The sequence below is a fragment of the Phocoena phocoena genome, chromosome X (genome assembly GCF_963924675.1).
Source record: "Phocoena phocoena chromosome X, mPhoPho1.1, whole genome shotgun sequence".
Classification (NCBI taxonomy): Eukaryota; Metazoa; Chordata; class Mammalia; order Artiodactyla; family Phocoenidae; genus Phocoena; species Phocoena phocoena.
Genome location: NC_089240.1, coordinates 15,977,830 through 16,003,270, shown reverse-complemented (window position 1 = coordinate 16,003,270; position 25,441 = coordinate 15,977,830). Strand labels below are relative to the sequence as shown.

The following is a 25,441-nucleotide window of genomic DNA, read 5'->3' as shown; positions in this document are numbered from 1 at the left end:
CTGAATGTATAAATGGAGAAAACTAACTTATTTGGCCTTTAAAATGAAGTAGTCTTATTTAAAAATCGAATTGTCCTTCCACCCCTGCCTGCTTATAATAAATATTGTGTTTTATTAAGGAGAAATGATGGTTCAGTGTGAACAGGCTTCAGCACCGACATGCACACAAATGGGGGCGTGTGTGCACGTTAGGGTACACCAGGTAAGCTGCTGGGCACTGGGAGGGACAGGACAATGATATCGCCCCACAAAAAGGTGGCAGAGTTGGACAGGCATATAAGGAATTGTTTCTCCTTTTAGTAACTAAAAAAGTATTTGTTGCTAAACTAGTATACAACTAAACCAAATAGAACTATTTTAAAGAAGTAATTTGAAGGAGGGTTAAGCCAACTCTTATTACCTATTTTAGACGTACATAATAACTAAAATAACCTTTATAATAAGATCCATACTATCCTTAAGATATAACATTAAAAGACGTTGTATCTTTTAATGCAACACTGTACAAACCACATGCAATTATACTATCTATCTATCTATCTATCTAAATCTACACTTTCTTTCTATGGGTTTTTTTTCCTCCTTAACAAAGTTGAGACCCCAAAGCATTCCTTACAGTTGGCTGCCGAATAGCCCACTGAAGGTGTACCATCTCGCATTAACTGATGGACTTAAACTTGATCCACTGGTTTGCACCCCGGACTTCAAAAGGCGGATCGCTGCAGTAGATGTGATAGCCGAGTTCTTCCAAAGGTGGTTCAGGGTCAGCTGTAGCAAACTGGGCAGCATCCTCAATTTCTTTTCTCACGTCAACATCAATTTCCTAAAAATCAATCAGATTACAGTTCAAGAGATGTTTTGAATAGACAGCAGCTTAGGTACCAACTTGTTCTACTGGGAACCTCTTGCTAGTTGTTAACTCTCTACTAGTACCGGCAGTATACATATTATTATGGAAAATGTTAGTTTAAACATGACACAACGATCCACGAAGGGGGAATTCTGGAGGACAGATACCAACATTAAGACATATACCCTGGCGAGGGAACATTTATGAATTAAAAATCTACAGTATATTTTTAGGAAAGAAGAACTGTGATGGTGGAGGAGGTTAACGTCCTGTGAAAAATAAAAAGTTCTTCGGGGTTTTCCCACAACATGGCTCGGAAAACCCCGAACGAACTTTTTGGCCAACCGAATACAATATGTACTTTCCCATGTACTTCCCTAGTTTACCGAGTGGCAGCTTCTTGTGTAGAGAAAAACTGCTCAAAAAGGAGAGCCAACCTTCAAAGGCAGACTTTTAAACCATCAAGAGTCACTGTACCTTTAGTTCTTCAACACTGGCCAGATTGCTGTTCACCATCCTATCCTTGAGAAGCATGATAGGGTCGCTCTTACTTCTAACTTCCTGAATTTCTTCTCGTGTACGGTAACTAGAGGGAGGGAAACAGAGTTACAAGTAGATAAGAACAGCGCCGGCACAGCAGAGACAGTCCAGGAAACACAGCAGTCTGTTTCTGAGACGAGGGAGCACGTCAGTAATTATATACTTTCGAAATACAAGAACTCATCCTAATATTCTGTAAGGAAGAGCTGCTCTGTCTTTATAGAAAACTCTACAATGGCAATTCACCTGGCTTCTCTGGCATTCTGACAACTTGCTACTTTGATCTAGAGGTAGGGCGTGAAGGTACTGGTGGAGGCAGGGGAGATGGTTTTCTGTGGTGATAGCTATAACCTTCGAGGCAGCAGAAGGCTAAGCACAAAAAAACCGTGCCTTGCCTTTTCTCCCTTAAGACCACAGAGCAGTGTGGCTGGCAAAAACCTGGAGAGGAGGTTTTCTGATTCTTGATTGTACAACTGACCCTTGTCCTACAGCACTTGAAATAACACTAAAAGCAAAGAAAGGCTCTACCACCATTTTTTTTAAGAACAGGATTACACCAAGTGCTTTCTTCCACGTAAGCTGCTCTTCATAACATTTTCCCTTAGGCCTTCATTCTATACTCAAAGACTTATTACGGCTTACTTTGACTAAATCTACTCTTAATTGTGCCACACTCCGGGACTGCAGCATTACATGCCAGAGTTGCCAGGTGACAAAACTCCTTTTTTTTTTTTGACTGATTTATTTCAACATATGCTCCATTCCAGCCAGAAGAGGAATAAATATGCCATGAGAATCTGGGGTAATGCCTACAAAAGGTAAATGCCCCCAAGTATACTACTCTATCTACCATCAGTCCTGTTTTATGCAACAATTCCTCTCTGCAATTGTTTTCTTACTGGTGCTCATGCTAACTAGCATGTACACACTAGAGGAATTTTCAGAATGCTTTCTATATTGGAACCAATTTATTGGAAGGCACGGCTTTCAGGCTCAGACTAACTACTGAATCAATGCATGAAGCCAACTGGTGTCTGGCTTCAAAAAGCAAACACACACTGAAATGCTTTGCTTTTTCATCTAAGCCCATCCACTTCGGACACCACACTCAGTTTTCCCATGACCATACCTGACTCCAGGATCACTCATGCTGTGCCCATGGTAACGGTAAGTCTGCAGCTCCATCAGTATGGGCCCCTAAAACAGAACCCAGTGGAGGTAAGGTGAAACAATGGCCACAGCCTCAAATGTACCTCCTTTCAGGATCAAATACCTTCATCAGATCTGAGTTAAGAATTTCTTCTTAGTTGACTGATTAGCTCTTCTCATTTCTATTACCTATTTATTGCGTGTTTCATCCTTTTTTTTTTTTTTTTGCGGTACGCGGGCCTCTCCCGTTGCAGAACACGGGCTCTGGACGCGCAGGCTCAGCCGCTCCGCGGCATGTGGGATCCTCCCGGACCGGGGCACAAACCCGTGTCCCCTGTACCGGCAGGCGGACTCTCAACCACTGTGCCACCAGGGAAGCCCCATCCTCCTTATTTTTAACAGGAGCCACCCCACCCGCCCCCCGCAGCATATTCTGAATCAAAAAGGCAGACAATTCTTTATGTAATGTCAATGAGTTAGTTCTCTTTCACCAGAATTGCATTTGATATATAATTCTTTAAGCACAGCATAGATTAACGAAGAAAAGCCTATCAGGAAGCAGGGATGGCATTTATCTTCACGGTAAATATGCTAGTCTTTCTGCCCACCCCCTCCTCCCCCCCAGTCACAGGGGAAATCACCTATAAGCATTCTGATCAAGGCTAGAGAAAAACACTAACATATAAACCTTAAACCTTAACAACGTAAGATGAAAAGCAAACCTCTAGTCCTCTCGTCCTTCTCCACTTCCCAGCACACGTGAAGAGAGGCTGGATAGGTGACTTTCTACGTCACACCCACTTCATGCAGTGTTTCGTAGGGGACAGCAACCAGTCCTGCTTCACAGAGCTCTAGCTACTGTGTAACTACCAGAAAGCTGGGAGAGCCCGGCTACCACGACGTAGCTTGCTCATCATGCTCCACCAGCCCCCTTTTAGAAAACAACTTTGAACAGAGGGGATGGGGTGGATCTAGGATCCTTGGACAGTTTGGTGTAGTAGTTAAAAGAGGGCGGGGGATGGAATCCAAGTGCTTGGGTTCCAGTTCTGGCTGTACTGTATAGTAGCTACATACCTCAGTTTCTTCATCTACAAAACAGTAATTAACCCAGCTCAGAGGTGCGCCGATTAAAAAAGGTAATGCCTAAGTGCTTAGCACATTACCTGACCTATCATCTCGCAATAACTGTCATCTATTGATTGTTAATCATCCCGTAGCCATTTGGAAGCACGGCTGGTTAGGCTAAGGGGATGGTGATAAAGGGGTTTTTCCAGACCCTCCCCTAATTCCAAGATCAGGCTTTCGTCAGGCTGAGAAAGTCAACACACTACAAACTACTTATCCTGTTTCCACATACAAACTACTTATCCTGCTTCCACATACTGTTGGGCGCCACATATTCTTTCAGGAACTGGGAGAGAGGGGGATGATGATACCCACCAGCCAGGGCGTGGACCCCTACTCTCAGAGTCTTGATATAGACCAGTGAGCCCACTGCCACCAACCTGCCATCTCAGTCACCTCATTCTTTTCCTGTTCAACCGTTCTACAGCTTCCTCCCCTCTTCACCCTCTCTTCACCCTCTCTTCCATTTTCATCACTGCCAGCCCAATCTTATTTGCACTACTGCCCAAACACGTACATGAGGGCAGTCACTGAAGGGTAAACGTCAGGGGCCTTTCTGGGCTGTGAAACACTGATTTAGGGAGAAGAACATCTTTCCAAGAACATCTTTCCAGCAGCTCAGGTGGCATGTAAGCCTCTTTTTAGGCCAATCTCACTGTTCCCTTCTCCCTCCACTGCTATAACTGGAAGGGTCAAGATTCTTAGGACTGAAACAAACAGCAAGACTAAGACTACATAATTTAAACGTATTATTTGATTTACAAAAGACAAACTTATACTGGATGCCTATTTTACATAAGCAAAGTTCTGTGCAGGGCACTGCAGGAGTCCCCAGTCTGTTTACTCAAGGGGCTTATGATTGATGGCGGGGCGGGGGGGGGGGGGGAGAGAAGAGTTAGAAGCACATAATTAACCAAACCAAAAGGCAAAACGGATTGTCACAATGAAGACAGCGGCAGAATCCTGAGGGAGCGCTGGAAGGAAAGATTTACCCCAAATGGGGCAAACATGGAATGTTTCCCAAGATGTGAGCTATCAAGACCATGTTATTTATGAAGGGACCCGATTCGCTTAACTGGACCCAGCTTCTATCTTTTACACCTCAATTAGCAGCTACTCCTACATTGCTACAATAGACACAGGGGGCATTCTTTTAACTTTAAGACAGATAAATGTCATGAGACACCTCTAGCCTAGAGGCCTACAAGAAAAATCTTACCTTTCCAGATCTACAATAGGCAGCTGCAAACCTTGTGGCCTCCCGGACACACAGGATATCCATTCCGTCTACCTATTAATAAATGGGAAAGATTAAATAAACACAACATTGTAAATCAACTATACTTCAATAAAATTTTAAAAATAAAAAGTAAAGGGGCAGAGCATAAATCCAACTGCCTAAAACCATTTTCATCTTACATGACCTGTTCATCCACTAAGAAAACAGAATTCTTTGATCTCTCTGAGATTTTTCAAGGGCACTTGACAGAGTGCCCGGGCCCTGCAGGCCCTGAGGGTGTAGCTCCAGCTCTACAACAGGTGTCCTTACCCTCAGCCCAGGAATGAAGTCGCCTCTCTTGTAGTAATCAGTGCTGGCTGCTGCTCTCTCCACAGATGTTCCCATCCCATAGCGGTTATTCTCACAGATGAAAATACAAGGCAATTTCCACAAAGCCGCCATATTGTAAGCTTCGAATATCTGACCCTGGAAGTATGTATAAAAGTTCAAGTGGTTTCATTTTGCTGTTTTTCTCTAGACTTCATCATCCACGACAGCTGCTGCTCTACCCAGCAGAGAAAGCTTCCATAGGATGAAACGCCTCACCCACAACTAAGCTTCTGAAGCAAAGGAGTGTGTGCGCTTGGGGGGGAGCAGGGCACGGCGCAGCAAACCCATCACCTCTTTTGCCGCTAAGGAAGTGACAAACCAAGTACTACTACTTGCTTCTGTAGGGCCAAGGCAGCAGCGGAGAATACAATGGGAAAAATGGACATGTAAGAATGTACTACGGCTGCCTAGTTGCGTGCTTCATTATAAATTCTACGAGACCCTCTGGATGACCAGACTGAACCGGTGTCTGAGAATCAGCATCCAGAGCAGGGCCTGGCAGGGTGTCAGCCACGGACCGGTGATTACTCAGACCACGACAGAAGAGCAAGAAGAGTCAGGGGCTCAGGAACTAGGAGAGGAGTCTGACAGTGCCTTGGCATTCAGGGGAATGAGTCTGTACATTACGGTGCTGGTTTAAGAACTGGTTTGCCAAGGATTAAAAATGTAAATCAGTCCTTCCCCACAGAGTCTGTGGAGCACTGAGGTAGAGCAAAGGTGAGCGTACTCTTAGGAGTACACCTATATAAAGCGCTTGTGAAACAATGCCAGGATGTAAATCTCTAACGTGGCCACAAAACCAAATTTTAGCTTGCCAGATAAAGGGCCATTTCAACTAGTAAGCGATATACTACTTCACCACAAACTGAACTATGAATATTCAACACTTTGGACATAACACTGTAATCACTATTGCAAAGTTAAGAGACACATACTCACCTGATTAGCAGCGCCATCACCATACAAAGTCAAACAGATTTCATCTTTCCCGTTATACTTACAGGCCAGAGCAATCCCAGCTCCCAGGGGCACCTAATATTAAGGACAACCAAGAAAGGAACCACAGAAATCCGTGAGGGAAGAAGTTAATGCTCTGAATGTTAACTCCTGACCAGAATGTGAGATAGAAATGACACTGTCCCTACCCCAGTAAACCTAACAATCTAGATACGATCTTCTGTTCCCTGTCCATTATTTACTAACTGATGAGAACAAGGAGGACGGCATAACCACAGAAGCTGGCTTTAGATTCAAACTAGGCCCTTAAGATCCTGACCACCTGCTTCTCCTGGTCTGGTACCAGTGCCAGCACTGTCTACAGCAGGGAGAGAGGTGTGGCCAAGAGGATGTGACAAAGCAATTAAATATCAATTAAACGGCAAAGGTATAGTTCTACTGCTAGAGGCTCTTGCTTACTTATAAAACATAACAAGTACCTAAATCACTGTCCAAATCTACTTATTAAATGATAGGGTATGAAGCAAGAGGTCATTTAAAGCACACCGTGCCCCGCAAGTACTTCAGAGGGAAGTTGTCTGGGGTACAGAATATTGCACAGGTGTGGACCAGGGCCAAATCCAGAAAATCATACAATCCTAGTCCTCAACTACCTGAGCTCCCACGATGCCATTGCCCCCGTAGAAGTTCTTGGCGTACATATGCATCGATCCTCCTTTTCCTTTAGCACAACCTCCTCTTCGTCCTAGAAGTGGCACCACACAAACATGACACATGAAAAACCAAATGTATAAAACAAACAAAAACACACCCTGAGTATTTACGTAGAGGCTCAACCATTAGAACTCAGAAACCAATTCAACTACATAAGCACCTGTCCCTCTATGCAAATACCTAGACAAGTCCTCCTTGTCTCCTGGCCCTTTTATAATGAAGGTCAGACCAGTCCCATGTCCTTGACCTTTCCAACTTTTTCAGCTCTCTAATCACTGAGTTTTCTTCAGATGTTAGTGTGGTACCCTAGACTTTTTTTTTTTTTTTTTTGGCCAGTTACAAACATCTGATTTCTCCTACACTCGCATAAGAGTCAAGGGGGACAAAGGGACTGTTGAGAAGATTCTACCCAATGAATTTCTACCCAATGAAATACTTATACTCAATTTACTTTCTTTGCTAGATTTCTATTGGCATGCTTGAGTGATAAACACTATTCTGATTTTATAGAGCTGACCTTTTACCTGAGAGGCCAGACAACCTCAAAAAATGGTCAGTTTACTCAAAAGCACAATAGAGGTACCAGAGCACCAAAAGGGAGAGGTTTTTTTGGTTTCAGCTTTTTTTTTTTTAACCCTCAAAAAGGTTTCAATGTTAACTTATAAATGGTTAGCATCTTAATAGAAGATCTGAAAACTTAATTTCCCCTTTTTGTAAATTAATAGCAAACCTGTAAGCTCTGCGAGAATTGCTCGGACAGAAAGCCCACGAGTAAACGTAAAGCCGTGAGCCCGATATGCTGTGATCAGATGGTCTGTGGGGTTTATGCCGGCCTCCAGGCCCACACAACAAGCTTCCTGCATTCAAGGAAGAAGCGGCAATGAGTCAGTACAGTACACCATTTCTAGTTAAAAGGTTTCCTAGACTATTATGAAACATTTGGCCCAGTAGAACTCTTCATTAATAACAGCAAGTACCTCTACTTTTCACCAGAAAGAGAGTAGAGGGTAAGGCCCAAGCCAGAGCCATAAACTGGCAATGCACAGATACGTTTCTTTTAAGCCTGTATGGTGATTTGAAAACATCCTGAATCAAAAGTGAACATTAAAATATTGGGGAATTTCATATGAAAATAGAGACGTCTGTCTTCTCTCGAAGACATCAGCAACAGGAAGCGTTAGCCCCATATTTCCACATGGCACCAACTGGCTGGACTACCAGCCAGTTATGACTACCCCTGCGGGTGGGCCCCGTCTGTTCCACTTCACCACTAGTCCCTGTCACCTTTCTCGATACTTCATACAGCTGGCAGCCTTCACTCGTGTATTCTACCTAACTGGTCCCTGGTAGGCATTTGATTTCATAAACCTTGGCCTAAACCTACAAAACAAAAAACAAAACAAAAACCCTTCCCCCAAAAGTATACTCAGTACACGTGATCATAATGCTATAAAGGCACAGGAAGTCAGCAATATGATACATGAGTCAATTCTTTAGCATAAGCTTCCTAGCAGGTCTCAGCATTCTCATGTTTGTTCTAAAATACCAGCCTCAAATCCTTCAGACAGATAAAGCAGGGTAAAAGCCAATAAACACACGCCATACTTCAATTCCTAAGTAACACAGTTTTATTACAAAACTACCACCCACCTGACCGTCACACAAGTGACAGAAACCACGAATAATTTTCTGTTTGTATAGCTGATCTGCTTTTAACTCCATTCGACGAACAGTCTGCATCATCCTGTAGTATTTGAGCCCATCCTCCCTGGTGAGCACCGTAGTGACAGGAGGGCCCTCTTCCAGCCGGTGAAGATCACATTTCTGAAATGGAATCAGACAGTTATCTCTCAGTCACTACAACGTAAACACTGCCAACCCACTCTAAGATCTAACTCGAAATATTTAAATCGAAAACCAGCAAATACTGAACTTGAAAACCAGCAGGCGAGCACATCAGAAATGCTGCATATTGCTTCTGATTCCTTCATAAAACTGTGCAATGAGATGGGGTTTTGGAGAAAGGAAGTCTTTCTAAGATGACTTTCACTGAAAACCCATAGAAGTCAACTGAGTTACAGGTTCAAAGACAAACTTTCAAAGAAGCATTCTAAGAATCTTCTTATTCAAACATGTTACCAAACTACATTTCAAGTCTTAGAGTAGGTCTTCAATCTTTTTAGCTTGCTCTCCTGCTCCAAAGTACCAAAAACCTGCTACATAAAAGGAGTAAATTCTAATTTTTGCTAACTTCTCTGAATCTTCGATTCTAGAACATTTGGAATAAAATGGTGAAAAGCAATAAATATCAAAATGCTCTACTGCAGAGGTAAAACTATATATCAAAGTGTACCTGTGGAAAAAAATTTAACACGAAGCAAAAACACCTCTTACCTTAATTTCAAATGTAGCATCATTTGCAAAATTACGGGATGCCACCAGCACTCTGCTTGCCTTGAAAAATCAAAATATACAAGTATATCAGTGTTTTTTATTGTCGGTTATTTTTGAGTTATTATTCTTATTAATCAGTTATCAGGATGCAGTCCTAGAACTCTAAGAGCCCTAACACATTCATGGGCTTATCTTCCATTCTGTTCACTGTGTTGGGATCTTGTCCTCCAAAAGGAATCCATGCTTTGGCCAAAGAAACATGATGGTACCCCCATCTAAAGGCAAACTGCAGAAACCCGTCTATATAGTCACTTTGTTTTCAAAGAAATCACAGTGAAAATATAATGAAGTTAATGGCCAAATTGAAGAGACCAGATAATCTGTGGGGTATGTTTATGCTATTCTTAGTCATAACCACATAGGTTGAGCAAGCTAATGCTTTACTTTCAGAATAGTTCTTCAAATAAAACTATGATTCAACTCCTATTTCAGGCAAATCACTTCTCTATGAAACGGTACTATAAGAAAAATATTTTAAACTACACAAAGCATGAGATAGACACCTTAGTGAGAAATGTACAAGACAAAAGAAAAGATACTTAGCATTCCCTGACTTAAAAAAAACAAAAGATTTGAGGGATCTTTTATGATTCGAAGAGCACCAGAAGGAAGATGTTCTCTACAACTCCCTTCCTTTTTTTTTTGAAATAATAAATGCTTCTCGAGAGGGCAGACAGCAGAAGCAAGAACAACTACAATCCTGCAGCCTGTGGAACAAAAACCACATCCACAGAAGGACAGACAAGATGAAAAGGCAGAGGGCTATATACCAGATGAAGGAACAACATAAAACTCCAGAAAAACAACTAATTGAAGTGGAGATAGGCAACCTTCCAGAAAAAGAATTCAGAATAATGATAGTGAAGATGATCCAGGACCTTGGGAAAAGAATGCAGGCGAACACAGAGAAGATGCAAGAAGTGTTTAACAAAGACCTAGAAAAATTACAGAACAAACAAACAGAGATGAACAATACAATAACTGAAATGAAGACAACACTAGAAAGAATCAATAGCAGAATAACTGAGGCAGAAGAACGGATAAGTGACCTGGAAGACAGAATGGTGGAATTCACGGCTGCGGAACAGACTAAAGAAAAAAGAACGAAAAGAAATGAAGACAGCCTAAGAGACCTCTGGGACAACATGAAACACGACAACATTCACATTATAAGGGTCCCAGAAGAAGAGAGAGAAAGAACCAGAGAAAATATTTGAAGAGATTATAGTTGAAAACTTCCCTAACATGGGAAAGGAAATAGCCACCCAAGTCCAGGAAGCACAGAGAGTCCCATACAGGATAAACCCAAGGAGAAACACGCCGAGACACATAGTAATCAAATTGGCAAAAATTAAAGACAAAGAAAAATTACTGAAAGCAGCAAGGGAAAAACGACAAATAACATACAAGGGAACTCCCATAAGGTTAACAGCTGATTTCTCAGCAGAAGCGCTACAAGCCAGAAGGGAGTGGCATGACATATTTAAAGTGATGAAAGGGAAGAACCTACAACCAAGATTACTCTACCCGGCAAGGATCTCATTCAGATTCCGTGGAGAAATCAAAAGCTTTACAGACAAGCAAAAGCGAAGAGAATTCAGCACCACCAAACAAGCTCTACAACACATGCTAAAGGAACTTCTCTAAGTGGGAAACACACGGGAAGAAAAGGACCTACAAAAACAAACCCAAAACAATTAAGAAAATGGTCATAGGAACATACATACCAATAATTACCTTGAACGTGAATGGATTAAATGCTCCCACCAAGAGACACAGGCTTGCTGAATGGATACAAAAACAAGACCCATATATATGCTGGCTACAAGAGACTCACTTCACACCTAGGGACACATACAGACTGAAAGTGACAGGATGGAAAAAGATATTCCATGCAAATGGAAATCAAAAGAAAGCTGGAGTAGCAATACTCATATCAGATAAAATAGACTTTAAAATTATATTACAAGAGACAAGGAAGGACACTACATAATGATCAAGGGATCAATCCAAGAAAAAGATATAACAATTATAAATATACATGCACCCAACATAGGAGCACCTCAATACATAAGGCAACTGCTAACAACTGCAAAAGCTATAAAAGAGGAAATTGACAGGAACACAACAGTGGGGGACTTTTAACACCTCACACCAATGGACAGATCATCCAAAATGAAAATAAATAAGGAAACAGAAGCTTTAAATGACACAATACACCAGATAGATTTAACTGATATTTATAGGACATTCCATCCAAAAATAGCAGATTACACTTTCTTCTCAAGTGTGCATGGAACATTCTCCAGGATAGATCACATCTTGGGTCACAAATCCAGCCTCAGTAGATATAAGAAAACTGAAATCATATCAAGCATCTTTTCTGACCACAACACTATGAGACTAGAAATGAATTCCAGGGAAAAAAACGTAAAAAACACAAACACATGGAGGCTAAACAAGACGTTACTAAAAAACCAAGAGATCACTGAAGAAATCAAACAGGAAGTCAAAAAATACCTAGAGACAAATGACAATGAAAAACACAGTGATCCAAAACCTATGGGATGCAGCAAAAGCAGTTCTAAAAGGGAAGTTTATAGCTATACAAGCCTACCTCAAGAAACAAGAAAAAATCTCAAACAATCTAACCTTACACCTACAGGAACTAGAGAGAGAGGAACAAACAAAACCCAAAGTTAGCAGAAGGAAAGAAATTATAAAGATCAGAGCAGAAATAAATAAAATAGAAACAAAGAAAACAATTGCAAAGATCAATAAAACTAAAAGCTGGTTCTTTGAGAAGATAAACAACACTGATAAACCATTAGCCAGACTCATCAAGAAAAAGAGGGAGAGGACTCAAATCAATAAAATTAGAAATGAAAAACGAGAAGTTACAACAGACACTGCAGAAATACAAAGCATCCTAAGAGACTACTACAAGCAACTCTATGCCAATAAAATGGACAACCTGGAAGAAATGGACAAATTCTTAGAAAGGTATAACCTTCCAAGACTGAACCAGGAAGGAATAGAAAATATGAACAGACCAATCACAAGTAATGAAATTGAAACTGTGATTAAAAATCTTCCAACAAACAAAAGTCCAGGACCAGATGGCTTTACAGGTGAATTCTATCAAACATTCAGAGAAGGGCTAACACCCATCCTTCTCAAATGCTTCGAAAACATCGCCGAGGAAGGAACACTCCCAAAACTCATTCTATGAGGCCACCATCACCCTGATACCAAAACCAGACAAAGATACTACAAAAAAAGAAAATTACTGACAAATATCACTGATGAATATAGATGCAAAGATCCTCAACAAAATACTAGCAAACAGGATCCAACAACACATTAAAAGGATCATACAGGGCTTCCCTGGTGGCACAGTGGTTGAGAGTCCACCTGCCGATGCAGGGGACACGGGTTCATGCCCCAGTCCGGGAAGATCCCACATGCCGTGGAGCGGCTGGGCCCGTGAGCCATGGCCACTGAGCCTGTGCGTCCGGAGCCTGTGCTCCGCAACGGGAGAGGCCGCAGCAGTGAGAGGCCCGTGTACCGGGGGAAAAAAAAAAAAAGAATCATACACAGCAAAAAAACAAACAAAAACAAACAAACAAAAAAAACTCTCCAGAAAGTGGGCATAGAGGGAACCCACCTCAACATAATAAAGGCCATATACAACAAACCCACAGCAAACATCATTCTCAATGGTGAAAAACTGAAAGCATTTCCTCTAAGATCAGGAACAAGACAAGGATGTCCACTCTCACCACCATTATTCAACATAGTTTTGGAAGTCCTAGCCACGGCAATCAGAGAAGAAAAAGAAAGAAAACGAATACAAATTGGAAAAGAAGAAGTAAAACTGTCACTGTCTGCAGATGACATGATACCATACATAGAGAATCCTAAAGATGCTACCAGAAAACTACTAGAGCTAATCAATGAATTTGGTAAAGTAGGAGGATACAAAATTAATGCACAGCAATCTCTTGCATTCCTATACACTAATGATGAAAAATATGAAAGTGAAATCAAGAAAACACTCCCATTTACCATTGCAACAAAAGGGCGAAAATACCTAAGAATAAACCTACCTAGGGAGACAAAAGACCTGTATGCAGAAAATTATAAGACACTGATGAAAGAAATTAAAAATGACACCAACAGATGGAGAGATATACCATGTTCTTGGATTGGAAGAATCAATATTGTGAAAATGACTATACTACCCAAAGCAATCTACATATTCAATGCAATCCCTATCAAATTACCAAGGGCATTTTTTACAGAGCTAGAACAAAAAATCTTAAAATTTGTATGGAGACACTAAAGACCCCAAATAGCCAAAGCAGTCTTGAGGGAAAAAAATGGAGCTGGCGGAATCAGACTCCCTGACTTCAGACTCTACTACAAAGCTACAGTAATCAAGACAATATGGTACTGGCACAAAAACAGAAACATAGATCAATGGAACAAGATAGAAAGCCCAGAGATAAACCCACACACCTATGGTCAACTAATCTACGACAAAGGAGGCAAGGATATACAATGGAGAAAAGACAGTCTCTTCGATAAGTGGTGCTGGGAAAACTGGACTGCTACATGTAAAAGAATGAAATCAGAACACTCCCTAACACCATACACAAAAATAAACTCAAAATGGATTAGAGACCTAAATGTAAGACCGGACACTATAAAACTCTTAGAGGAAAACATAGGAAGAACACTCTCTGACATAAATCATAGCAAGATCGTTTCTGACCCACCTCCTAGAGTAATGGAAATAAAAACAAAAATAAACAAATGGGACCTAATGAAACTTCAAAGCTTTTGCACAGCAAAGGAAACCACAAACAAGATGAAAAGACAACCCTCAGAATGGGAGAAAATATTTGCAAATGAATCAACAGACAAAGGATTAATCTCCAAAATATATAAAAAGCTCATGCAGCTCAATATTAAAGAAACAAACAACCCAATCCAAAAATGGACAGAAGACCTAAATAGACATTTCTCCAAAGAAGACATACACATGGCCAAGAAGCACATGAAAAGCTGCTCAACCTCACTAATTAGAGAAAGGCAAATCAGGACTACAATGAGGTATCACCTCACACCAGTTAGATTGGGCATCATCAGAAAATCTACAAACAACAAATGCTGGAGAGGGTGTGGAGAAAAGGGGATCCTTCTTGCACTGTTGGTGGGAATGTAAATTGATACAGCCACTATGGAGAACAGTATGGAGGATCCTTAAAAAACTAAAAATAGGGCTTCCCTGGTGGTGCAGTGGTTGAGAGTCCGCCTGCCGATGCAGGGGACGCAGATTCGTGCCCCAGTCCGGGAAGATCCCACATGCCGCGGAGCAGCTGGTCCCGTGAGCCATGGCCGCTGAGCCTGCGCGTCCGGAGCCTGTGCTCCGCAACGGGAGAGGCCACAACAGTGAGAGGCCCGCGCACCGCAAAAAAAAAAACTAAAAATAGAATTACCATATGATCCAGCAATCCCACTACTGGGCGTATACCCAGAGGAAACCATAATTCTAAAACACACATGCACCCCAGTGTTCATTGCAGCACTATTTACAATAGCCAGGTCATGGAAGCAACCTAAATGCCCATCAACAGACAAATGGATAAAGAAGTTGTGATACATATATACAACGGAATATACTCAGCCATAAAAAGGAATGAAATTGGGTCATTTGTTGAGACGTGGATGGATCTAGAGACTGTCATACAGAGTGACGTAAGTCAGAAAGAGAAAAACAAGTATCGTATATAACGCATGTATGTGGAACCTAGAAAAATGGTACAGATGAACCAGTTTGCAGGGCAGAAGTTGAGACACAGATGTAGAGAACAAACGTATGGACACCAACAGGGGAAAGCCGCGGTGGGGTGGGGATGGTGGTGTGATGAATTGGGCGATTGGGATTCACAGGTATACACTGATGTGTATAAAACTGATGACTAATAAGAACCTGCTGTATAAAAAAATAAATAAAATTCAAAATTTTTTAAAAATAAAATAAAAGCTTCTCATTTATTACTGGGAAAAAACCAGATTAGCCAGCTGTTTCTTCAGTGGGTGAAATTCTGACAAAAATCCCTCTTTCTGAGGTTGACCTGTTGTTAGATCAAGCAAGGTGACCTATGTGCAACTTGGACCATTGCTTAGGCTCAAAACAGATCTCGGAGCTGGTGTCATTGACTCATGCCATTTGGTGTGCAGGCTGGTGGCATCTGAGTTTTAACCTCAATTCCTATTGCTACAGAATTCCTATTCTGAGGCTTAGAGGGGCAGGCCTCTGACTGCACTGTTGCCATTTGAGTTGAGGGGGTGGGACCTGCAATGAGTTTTCAGTGAAGCTTTTCTCTCGGTGCTGATGAGATTCATGCTACCTGAGTTGCCCAAAGCCATAGAGCACTTAACTGTTGGGGCTGGGGTACAAACCCAGTAAATCTCGCTCCAAGGTCTGTGTCACCTCACCTTAAGCACCTCACCCCCACGAGCTGCCTCCTCAAACCCGCACGGCCACCGAAGAATCCTAGTGCTCCCTCTTTTTTTTTTTTTGGCCACGCCGCACAGCATGTGGGATGTTAGTTCCCCAACCAGGGATCAAACCTGCACCCCCTGCATTGGAATCACAGAGTCTTAACCATTGAACCGCCATGGAAATCCCCAGTGCTCCCTTGTTGATGTTCAGGTGGCTGTCACTGTTTGGTGGGGGGGAGGGGCACGAGTAAAAAGCTGCCAGAAATGTTTCCTTTTCACTCTGCTCACAGCAACAGTACTCTATGTGATGGCTAAGGTCCAGGTTAGACCACAAACATTTAATCAGTTAGGAGGACTGTACTACTTTAGCCACATTCTGCCACGTCACGCATACGTAAACCAATATGACTTCTTCTCATGCAGACTTGAAGAGCATTCTTCAGACCCCACAAAAAGTACTTTTGATATGTTCATACAGTGTGTTACCTTACCATCCAACCTGTAGCAATGGTCTTGATCTTGGTGAGAAGGGATAAGGTTGATCTGCTAAGTGTACAAGCCAACAGGCAGAAAGCTATTATCTAGTGATCTCTTCACCCATCAATATACCATTATCCAATAAAGCCAACAAAAACCATGACATTGCTGGAGAAAAAAAGTTGAACTGCTAGAGACAAATGCTTCAGTTAAGTTAGAGATTGAGAGAGTCCAATACATCTAAGAATAAGTGAAGAAAATTGAGAAATTTGGGAAGAAGTAAAGTTGAGAAGTATGAGGTGACAAACAAAACGTTATGTTCGGCAATCATGAAATGGATATGTTATTTTTGACAGTTAAATTGTTTTGGGGGGCTAGAAATATATATATCTTGTCTTGCAAAATAAATCTCCAGATACAACTACAGAAACTGCATTTTGGAGACTGTAAACTAACGACCAAACCAGTCAAGCAACAGTAACCAAGGAAAGGAAAAATTCTCTTTCTCCATCCTAAATTCCCAACAAGAAACAATGACAGTTCTACATAATAAAGAGCAAGAAGGTAAGGTCAAAGATTTTGACTGTCAGAAAGCTACTTAGATACTTTCTCCCATTTCATTACTATGAATCTCAAAAGTAGTAAGATTCACTGATACAATGGGTGAAAGGAGCCACATTAAGCGAAAGTTAAGCTAAAAGTCATATCAGAAGTGGGGGGGGGCCTTTCTCACCTTCTGAGATGGCCCCACACTCTGTGGAGTGTGTCTCTCTCTAAATAAATCCACTTCTTACCTATCACTTTGTCTCTCACTGAATTCTTTCTGCGATGAGACATCAAGAACCTGAGCTTCGGGGCTTCCCCGGTGGCACAGTGGTTAGGAATCTGCCTGCCAGTGCAGGGGACACGGGTTTGAGCCCTGGCCCGGGAAGATCCCACATGCCACAACAAACTAAGCCCATGCGCCACAACTACTGAGCCTGTGCTCTAGAGCCCACGAGCCACAACTACTGAGCCCGTGTGCCACAACCACTGAAGCCCGTGCGCCTAGAGCCCGTGCTCCGCAACAAGAGAAGCCACCACAGTGAGAAGCCCGCGCACCACAACGAAGAGTAGCCCCCACTCACTGCAACTGGAGAAAGCCCACGCGCAGCAACGAAGACCCAACGCAGCCAAAAGTAATAAACAAATAAAATAAATAAAAATAAAACAAAACAAGAAAGTGTGAGGGAGATTCGGATCAAGATGGTGGAGGAGTAGGACGTGGAGCTCACCTTCTCCCACAAGTATCAATACACCAAAAATACATCTACATGTGGAACGGTTCTCACAGAACATCTACTGAGCTCTGCCAGAAGACCTCAGACACCCAAGAGGGCAAGAAAATCTCCACATAACTGGGTAGGACAAAAGAAAAAAGAAAAAAAAGAAGGCAATCAGGACGGGACCTGCGCCCCTGGGAGGGAGCTGTGAAAAAGAAAAGGTTTCCACACCCTGAGAAGTCCCCTCACTGGTGGAGATATCACCCAGGACAGAGGTGGAGCTGCGGAACCTCGGAGGAGAGTGCAGCAACTGGTCTGCGGAAAGCAAAGCGGAGAGAGACCTACACAGACGGTTGGTACCACGACCTTGCACTCCCCAGCTTGAGAAGCTCCTCCACTGGGCTGGGCAAGGGCTGGGTGCTGAGGTTTGGGATTCGGAGGTCAGACCCAGGGAGAGGACTGGAGTTGGCTACGTGGAGACGACAGCCTGAGGGGGCTGGAGTGCGGTGCACTATAAATGAGGGAATACGGGAAGAAGCTTGGGCCCGCCAGAAAGGCAAGGGGCCATTGTTGGGGGGTGCCCGAAGAGAGAGGTGGGACCGCCATAGGAGCTTCTTTCTCCGGGCGTGCACTCTCAGGCAGCAGGGCACCACCTACACGAGCTCCGGGGGGCGGACTCGAGCCGCCACTGCCATCTCGGACTCCAGAGGCGGATGCAGACCACTGCAGCTGCCAAGGGTCCCGTGACTGGGCACCCACCACTGCCCCCACCCTCCCCGGGAGCACACGCGGGCCACGCACCTGCACATCCCCTATCAAGGAGATAACGACCAGCACACGCAGAGCAAAGAGACGGCAAGAATCCAAACCAAAAACAGCCCTCATGCCAAAAAAATATTCAACCCACACAAACTACGCAGGGAGGCACCTGCATATAAGTAGCCCTCCAAGACTACAGTAGATAATTGTTTCTCCTAAATTCAGAGGGTAAGAAAAATATAAGCAAAATGCACAAGCAGAGGAACTACTCTCAGTTAAAAGGCCAAGAAAATTCCCCTGAAGGAACCAACAATGAAACTAGGGTTTCAGTCTAGTAGATACCGAGTTCAAAAAGGAGATAATGAAAATACTGAAGGACTTAAGAAAGGCTATCGACAGAAATGCAGGGTACTGTAAAAATAAACTAGAAAGAGGAGCCAAGAAAAATTAGAAACTTCATTTGCTGAGATGAAAGCTGAGCTAAAGGCTATGAATAGCAGAATGAATAATGCAGAAGAAAGAATAAGTGACCTCGAAAGTAGAATAGTGGAAATTACCCAATCAAAACAGCAGACAGAAAGGCAAGTGAAAAAAAATGAAAGCAATATAAGAGACCTATGGGATAATATAAAGTGTGCCAATCTACGCATAATAGGGATTCCAGAAGGAGAAGAAAGAGAAAAGGGGACTGAAAATGTACTTGAAGAAATTATGACTGAAAACTTCCCAAGCCTAAAGAAGGAAGCAGATATCCAGATACAGGAAGCACAGAGGGTCCCAACAAGATGAACCAAACAAACCTACACCAAGACATTTTATTATAATAAAATGGCAAAAGTTAAAGAGAGGATTTTAAAGGCAGCAAGTGAAAAAGTGTTAGTTACAAGGGAATCCCCCTAAGGCTATCGGCTGATTTCTCTACAGAAATGCTGCAGGCCAGAAGGGAGTGGCAAAATATATTCAAGCCTTGAAAGGGAAACATCTGCAACCTAGAATACGCTACCCAGCAAGATGACCATTTAGAATAGAAGAAATAAAGAATTTCTCAGACACGCAAAAACTAAAAGAATTCAGCAATACTAAACCTACCCTAAAAGAAATACCCCAAGTTCTTCTCTATATAGAAAAGAAGATATAGGAAGGAGGAAGTCACAATTGGAAAGTAAATCACTTAAATTAGCCACTATACAGATCAAAACAAAAAAAACTATTTGTGAAAGTGATGATAAACACAAGGAACAGCAGAAGGATAAACATGAAGATGTAATCAAAAGCACATCAAGGGCTTCCCTGGTGGCTCAGTGGTTGAGAGTCTGCCTGCCGATGCAGGGGACGCGGGTTCGCCCCGGTCCGGGAAGATCCGACATGCCGCGGAGCGGCTGGGCCCGTGAGCCATGGCCGCTGAGCCTGCGCGTCCGGTGCCCGTGCTCTGCAACGGGAGAGGCCACAACAGTGAGAGGCCCGCGTACTGCCAAAAAAAAAAAAAAAGGGGGGGGGGCCTTCCCTGGTGGCGCAGTGGTTGAGAGTCCGCCTGCCGATGCAGGGGACGCGGGTTCGTGCCCCGGTCCAGGAAAATCCCATATGCCGCGGAACGACTGGGCCCGTGAGCCATGGCCGCTGAGCCTGCGGGTCCGGAGCCTGTGCTCCGCAACGGGAGAGGCCACAACAGTGAGAGGCCTGCGTACCGCAAAAAAAAAAAAAAAAAAGACATCAAAATCATAAGATGTGGGGAAGGAGAGTGACAAAATGTACATTTGTTTTTTTAGAATGCATTTGAGCCTATATGACTACCAGTCTAAAGCAAACATACAGGAAGGGGTTCACATACTTGAAAAACCGAGCAACCGCAAGTGAAAAACATACAATAGATTCACAAAAACCAGAAAGAAAACACAAGCATAAAGTAAAAGGAAATCCTCAAACCACAAAAAGAAAGGAACAAAGAGAAAACATAGAATAAACTGGAAAACAAGGTTTAAAATGGCAATGAATACATATGTATCAATAATTACCTTAAATGTCAGTAATGCTCCAATCAAAAGAGAGTGGCAGACTGGATTAAAAAAAACCAAGAGCCTAAAATATGTTGCCTACAAGACACCCACTTTAGGGCAAAGGACACACAAAGATTGAAAGTGAGGGAATGCAAACGGAAATGACAAGAAAGCGGGGGTTGCAATACTCATATCAGACAAAATAGACTTTAAAACAAATAGCATAAAGAAAGATAAAGAACACTATGTAATGATTTTACACCCGTCAACATATATGAACCTAATATAGGAGCACCCAAATACATAAAACAAATACTAACAGACATAAAGGGAGAAATTGACCGGAATACAGTACTGGTAGGAGCCTTTAACACCCCACTCATATCAATGGACAGAACTTCCATACAGAGAATCAATAAGGCAACAGAGATCCTAAATGATAATAACAACGTTTAACACAGGTAGCACCTACTATGTACCAGGCGCTACCGGGAAAGGTTTACATATTTGTCACTCGTTTAAGCCTCACCGTCTCTCATCCTCATTTAAAAAAAAAAAAAAAAAAAAAAACCCCACGGGGTAAGTACTCTCATCTCCATGTTAGAGATGAGGAAACTGAGCACGGGGATCTTGAAGAAAAAACAAAAACCTCCTACTCAAGGTCACAGGGCTAGTAACTGGTGAAACTGAAGTGTGAATGGAGCCACTCTGTCTCCGGATTCCCGGTCAAGAGGAAGATTTAAAATGAGTGGGCTGGGAAGAGGCGGTCAGCTGGAGACTCGAGGAATCCCAAAGCCCCCTTCTCTGTCGGAGGTAAACGAACGGGCCCTCCCAGAGCGCACCGACCAGGCCGGCACCGGGAGCCGCGCCTGACCTCCACACGGACCTTGAAAAGCTCCCCCTCCCTCAGTCGGCGCCCGAGGGCCAAGCCACCGCTCCCCTCGCGGCCAGGAGCGGAGCGCACGACGTGGAGGCAGGACAAAGGCCCGCGGCTCCACAAGGCCCGGCCCGCCCGGCCCACTCAGCCCGCTCGTCCTGCCCTCTGGCGTCCTCCGGCCTCGGACCCACTCGCGCCCCACCCCGGGTCGCTCACGCCACCTCACCGGCTTCTGGGCGACGCCCGACAACACGCGGGAGACGGCGGCGAGCATCTTCCTCATGGAGTGCGGGCAGTGGCGGCAGCGGCGACTCCCAACGACCCAAGCAGCGCGGCCCAGGTGCCTCCAAGTCTCCTTCAGGTTCCCGGAGCGGACGTTACCACCACACGCCAGCACGACGCGACGGAGACGACGTCATGCGCTTCGCCGGGCCGCGGGCCAACCAGAACGGCTCCCAGGGCGTGCCCCGCCCACCTGAGGCCCGCGGCCGCCCATTGGGTGTCAGAGCCAGAGGGCGAGGCTGAGGGATCTTTCCATCACCGAGCAGCCGGCAGGTGAGGCGCCGGAGACCTGAGGGTGCCTACGTGGGAAAGTGAGGCTACACCTCCAGGCCCCGCGGGAAAAGGACCTTCTTGGATTTTGCACCCCGGCTGAGCCAGGCACGATCGTGCAAGGCCAATCCTACTGAGCGTCCAGCCCTGCCGGTGCCGCAACTTTGAAGCCTTTGCTCAATACACAAGATGGTGAAGATTAATATGCCTGGGGGAGGCCAAAAGACAGAACACCTGGTTTCTATAAATGGTTCTGCCGCTAACTTTTCTTTTAGAGATCATGTGACAGTTGTAAGTCTTCCCTATCTGCTGTGAGCTAGGATTTGATGAAATAAAATTCATATTTTAAGGCAAGACAAGAAAAATTTAAACAAACTGTTTTTACTCTGCCCGTTTGGGCCTCCTGCCTCCCCTCTCGTGTGCATTGTGCATCTGCACTTATGCATCAACCTGAACTCCCTAATGGCAGAAACACCTGCTCAACCATAAACATGATTTTTTCTTTTTCTAGCGCCAGCCATGTAACCCCTTTGAAGATAACATTCCTTTCTCAATCCTGTAAGGGATCACGATGACCCACCACTCACCTTGGATGTGCATACATCTTTGGTGAACTTTATGTACAATGCCAATATACCATTTCTCTTAAAGATAGCGACGGGTACAGAACAGACCAGGCCACATGACCTGGGGAGATACGGGGCCACAGCTAATGGAAGTTCTTAGCTTAAATACTTACATATGACCTTATTAATGTCACTAGCTATATTGTTTATATCCTGCCTATTTTACAAAATGATTGTTTCTTGCATTACCAGATGTGTGACTGAGCCTGTGATAAAAATAACAATGACTAAGTGACTTGAAATGATTCACCAAATATTGATATATAGTTCTCTTAAGATCAATGATGGTAATAGCGTAACTCTAGCTATGGGAAGAAGCAACAAGAGGGAACCATTTCCTGAACCATAACAGACCAGTAAGACAGGCGGTCCAGAGGCTTTGGGCTACTGTCAACAGGGCCTAATCCACTAATAGCACATGGAGAGTCCTATCAATGAAATCCTGGCCTTACCTGGGAATGAGCATTCCTAGTGTTGTGGGCCAAATTGGTCATGAAATGCCTCCCAAACCTTGGTCTAAATTAAGACCGAAAGGGAAGGGTTTGTAAAATAAAGAATGTTGCCCACCATCCAGTTCTACAAGAATCAAGTTGTGAGCCGCTGCAGTCACTGACCTAAAATATACCCTAAAAGGAATTCATGATGAAGAACAAGATGAGGCATTTTTGTGCTCTGGGAAAACTGGCAGAACTGGCCCTCAGGTAGTTCGATATTTTCAGGAGAAAATTTTATGAACCCAGTTTCTTGCATCTTCCCATACTTGGAAAAGCACTAAAACCATTAACTAAGATCTGTCTTCCCTCATGAACATCAGTAACCTTCTACCAAGATGTGTGTTTGACTGCACGTACCCCTTCTCTAAAATCACAGACATACTGGCCTCCCTGCCCCCTAACCTCTTCAGAACAGTTCTGAGCTCTCTGAGAGGCTGTCTCCAAGGTTATAATCCTCAGGTTGGCTCAAATGAAATTTTCCATTTCTTTCTTAGGTTGACTATTGATTAATTTTTTCCTCATTATAAAATAAGTGTCATGGGATGTAATATAGAGCATATGTGAAAGTTGCTAAGAGAATAGATCTCTTAAAAAGTTATCACGACAAAAAATGTGTAATTATGTATAGTCATGGATGTTAACTAGACTTACTGTGATAATTTCACAATATCTACAAATATTGAATCATTATGTTGTACACCTGTAACTAATATAGTATGTCAATTATACCTCAATAAAAAAAGATCCACTTCATTTCTTAAAGGAAAATAAACTTTGACAGTCTCTATAATAATGTAAAAAAAAAAAAGAAGAAGAAGAAGGAAAAGAAGAGAGGAGGGTTTCAGAGCTTGGGTAGAACTGGAGATGAGGACTCTTCTCTCTCCAGCACTCCGGCCTGGCCAGTTTATGACCGGCTTCTCTGGGTGAAGCCGGAGGATTTACATTGGGGATCTTGAAATATGCCTTTTGACCTTTCCTTTACAAAGCACCCTAAAAATTCTCAATCAAGCTGAACTTTAGAGCAAACCATGGTCCTTACCACGCCTTGGGCTTTCTTGGTGGGAGCCATCCCCCCAGTGGATGACTTAGAAAAATCATATATACAAGTCATAAAAGTCAATGAATATTTGAGTGTTTTTGATGTGCTAGGCTCCATGCTGTGGGAAGGATTATTTTTTTATTTTTTTGGCCGTGCTGCGTGGCTTGTGGAATCTTAGTTCCCTGAACAGGGATCGAATCCAGGCCCTCAGCAGTGAAAGCACAGAGTCCTAACCACTAGACCACCAGGGAATTCCCTGTCGGAAGGATTATGGCTAGGGGCTCTTCTGACTTCCGAACCACAGAAATGTTTTCCATAAGCATAACACAAAATGGAATACAAATGGAGACAAAATGCAACAAATGAATTTAACCATATACGAAGTTGTGGACCTAACCCCCCAGGGAATGACCTGAACAACACAGTAATAAAGCCAGCAAAAAAGAACTGCCCAAAAAAGGCTTAAATTGTTTTCTGTTATCAGTGTCATTGTTATTGGAGACCACACACACACACACACACACACACACACACACACACCGATAAAATGAATATATAATTATGTTGACGTCATTAAGAACCAAGATTTTCAACATGAAACAAAAGAGACACAAATATAAAATGAAAGCAAAAGAAGGTTAGTGGTACTGATTTTGAATTGGAAATAACAGTATAAACTCATGAGTATTTTCCCCTTAAAAAATATACATCCTAACTCTCTCCACTGGAAAGACCTAGAAGCAAAGAGCCACCCAATAGTAATTACCCTGAAAACTGGTAAAGGGAAAGAATTGAGGATTTATCCTCCCTCTCCTATACAGACTGAATTTCAAGGTAAACCAATAGCTGATAGAGGAAAGTTTTTTTTTAACTTTTTAGTTTATATTGGAGTATAGCCGATTAACAATGTTGTGATAGTTTCAGGTGCACAGCAAAGGGACTCGGCCATACACATGCATGTATCCATTCTCCCCCAAACTCCCCTCCCATCCAGGCTGCCACATAACATTGAGCAGAGTCCCCTGTGCTATACAGTAGGTCCACTGGTTATCCATTTTAAATACAACAGTGTGTGCATGTCAATCCCAAACTCCCTGACTATCCCTTCTCCCCATCCTTCCCGACCACCACCCCCACCCCCGGAAAGTTCTTTATAGAAAAGTTTTCACTAATTAAGAAGGAATCCTAGAGTTTTAATATCCCCATCTTGCAACCCTCAAGGAGATGATGGATCTAGCCATTGGGGAACTTTATAAAGTAGGATCAAATTGAGAACATCTGGTCAACCAGCAGCCCACGCTCCTGCCCCAAGAGACGCTCAGGTGCCTCCTCGCCTGAGGCATGTTCTTGCCTCCTACCACACTGGAATCCCATCAAGCCTTCAGGCTTCCTACCAGCTTACAGGATGGAATCTGTAAAATCAAAAAAGTCAAGAAGTATTACGGAAGAG

At 43.2% G+C, this 25,441-nt stretch overlaps 1 protein-coding gene across 1 annotated transcript; it reads right to left on the bottom strand.

Annotated features, from left to right (window-relative positions):
* Nucleotides 1-484: 484 nt before the first annotated feature.
* PDHA1 (pyruvate dehydrogenase E1 subunit alpha 1) lies at nt 485-21,702 on the bottom strand. Its single transcript, XM_065900413.1, has 11 exons — nt 21,507-21,702; nt 9,339-9,398; nt 8,595-8,768; nt 7,675-7,801; nt 6,884-6,975; nt 6,213-6,305; nt 5,214-5,369; nt 4,884-4,955; nt 2,520-2,587; nt 1,328-1,436; nt 485-823 (listed from the first exon to the last, which is right to left on the bottom strand). Exons 1-11 carry the CDS (start codon nt 21,561-21,563, stop codon nt 659-661), a joined length of 1,173 nt encoding a protein of 390 aa, XP_065756485.1. The 5' UTR covers nt 21,564-21,702; the 3' UTR covers nt 485-658.
* Between the last annotated feature and the right edge of the window lie 3,739 nt (nt 21,703-25,441).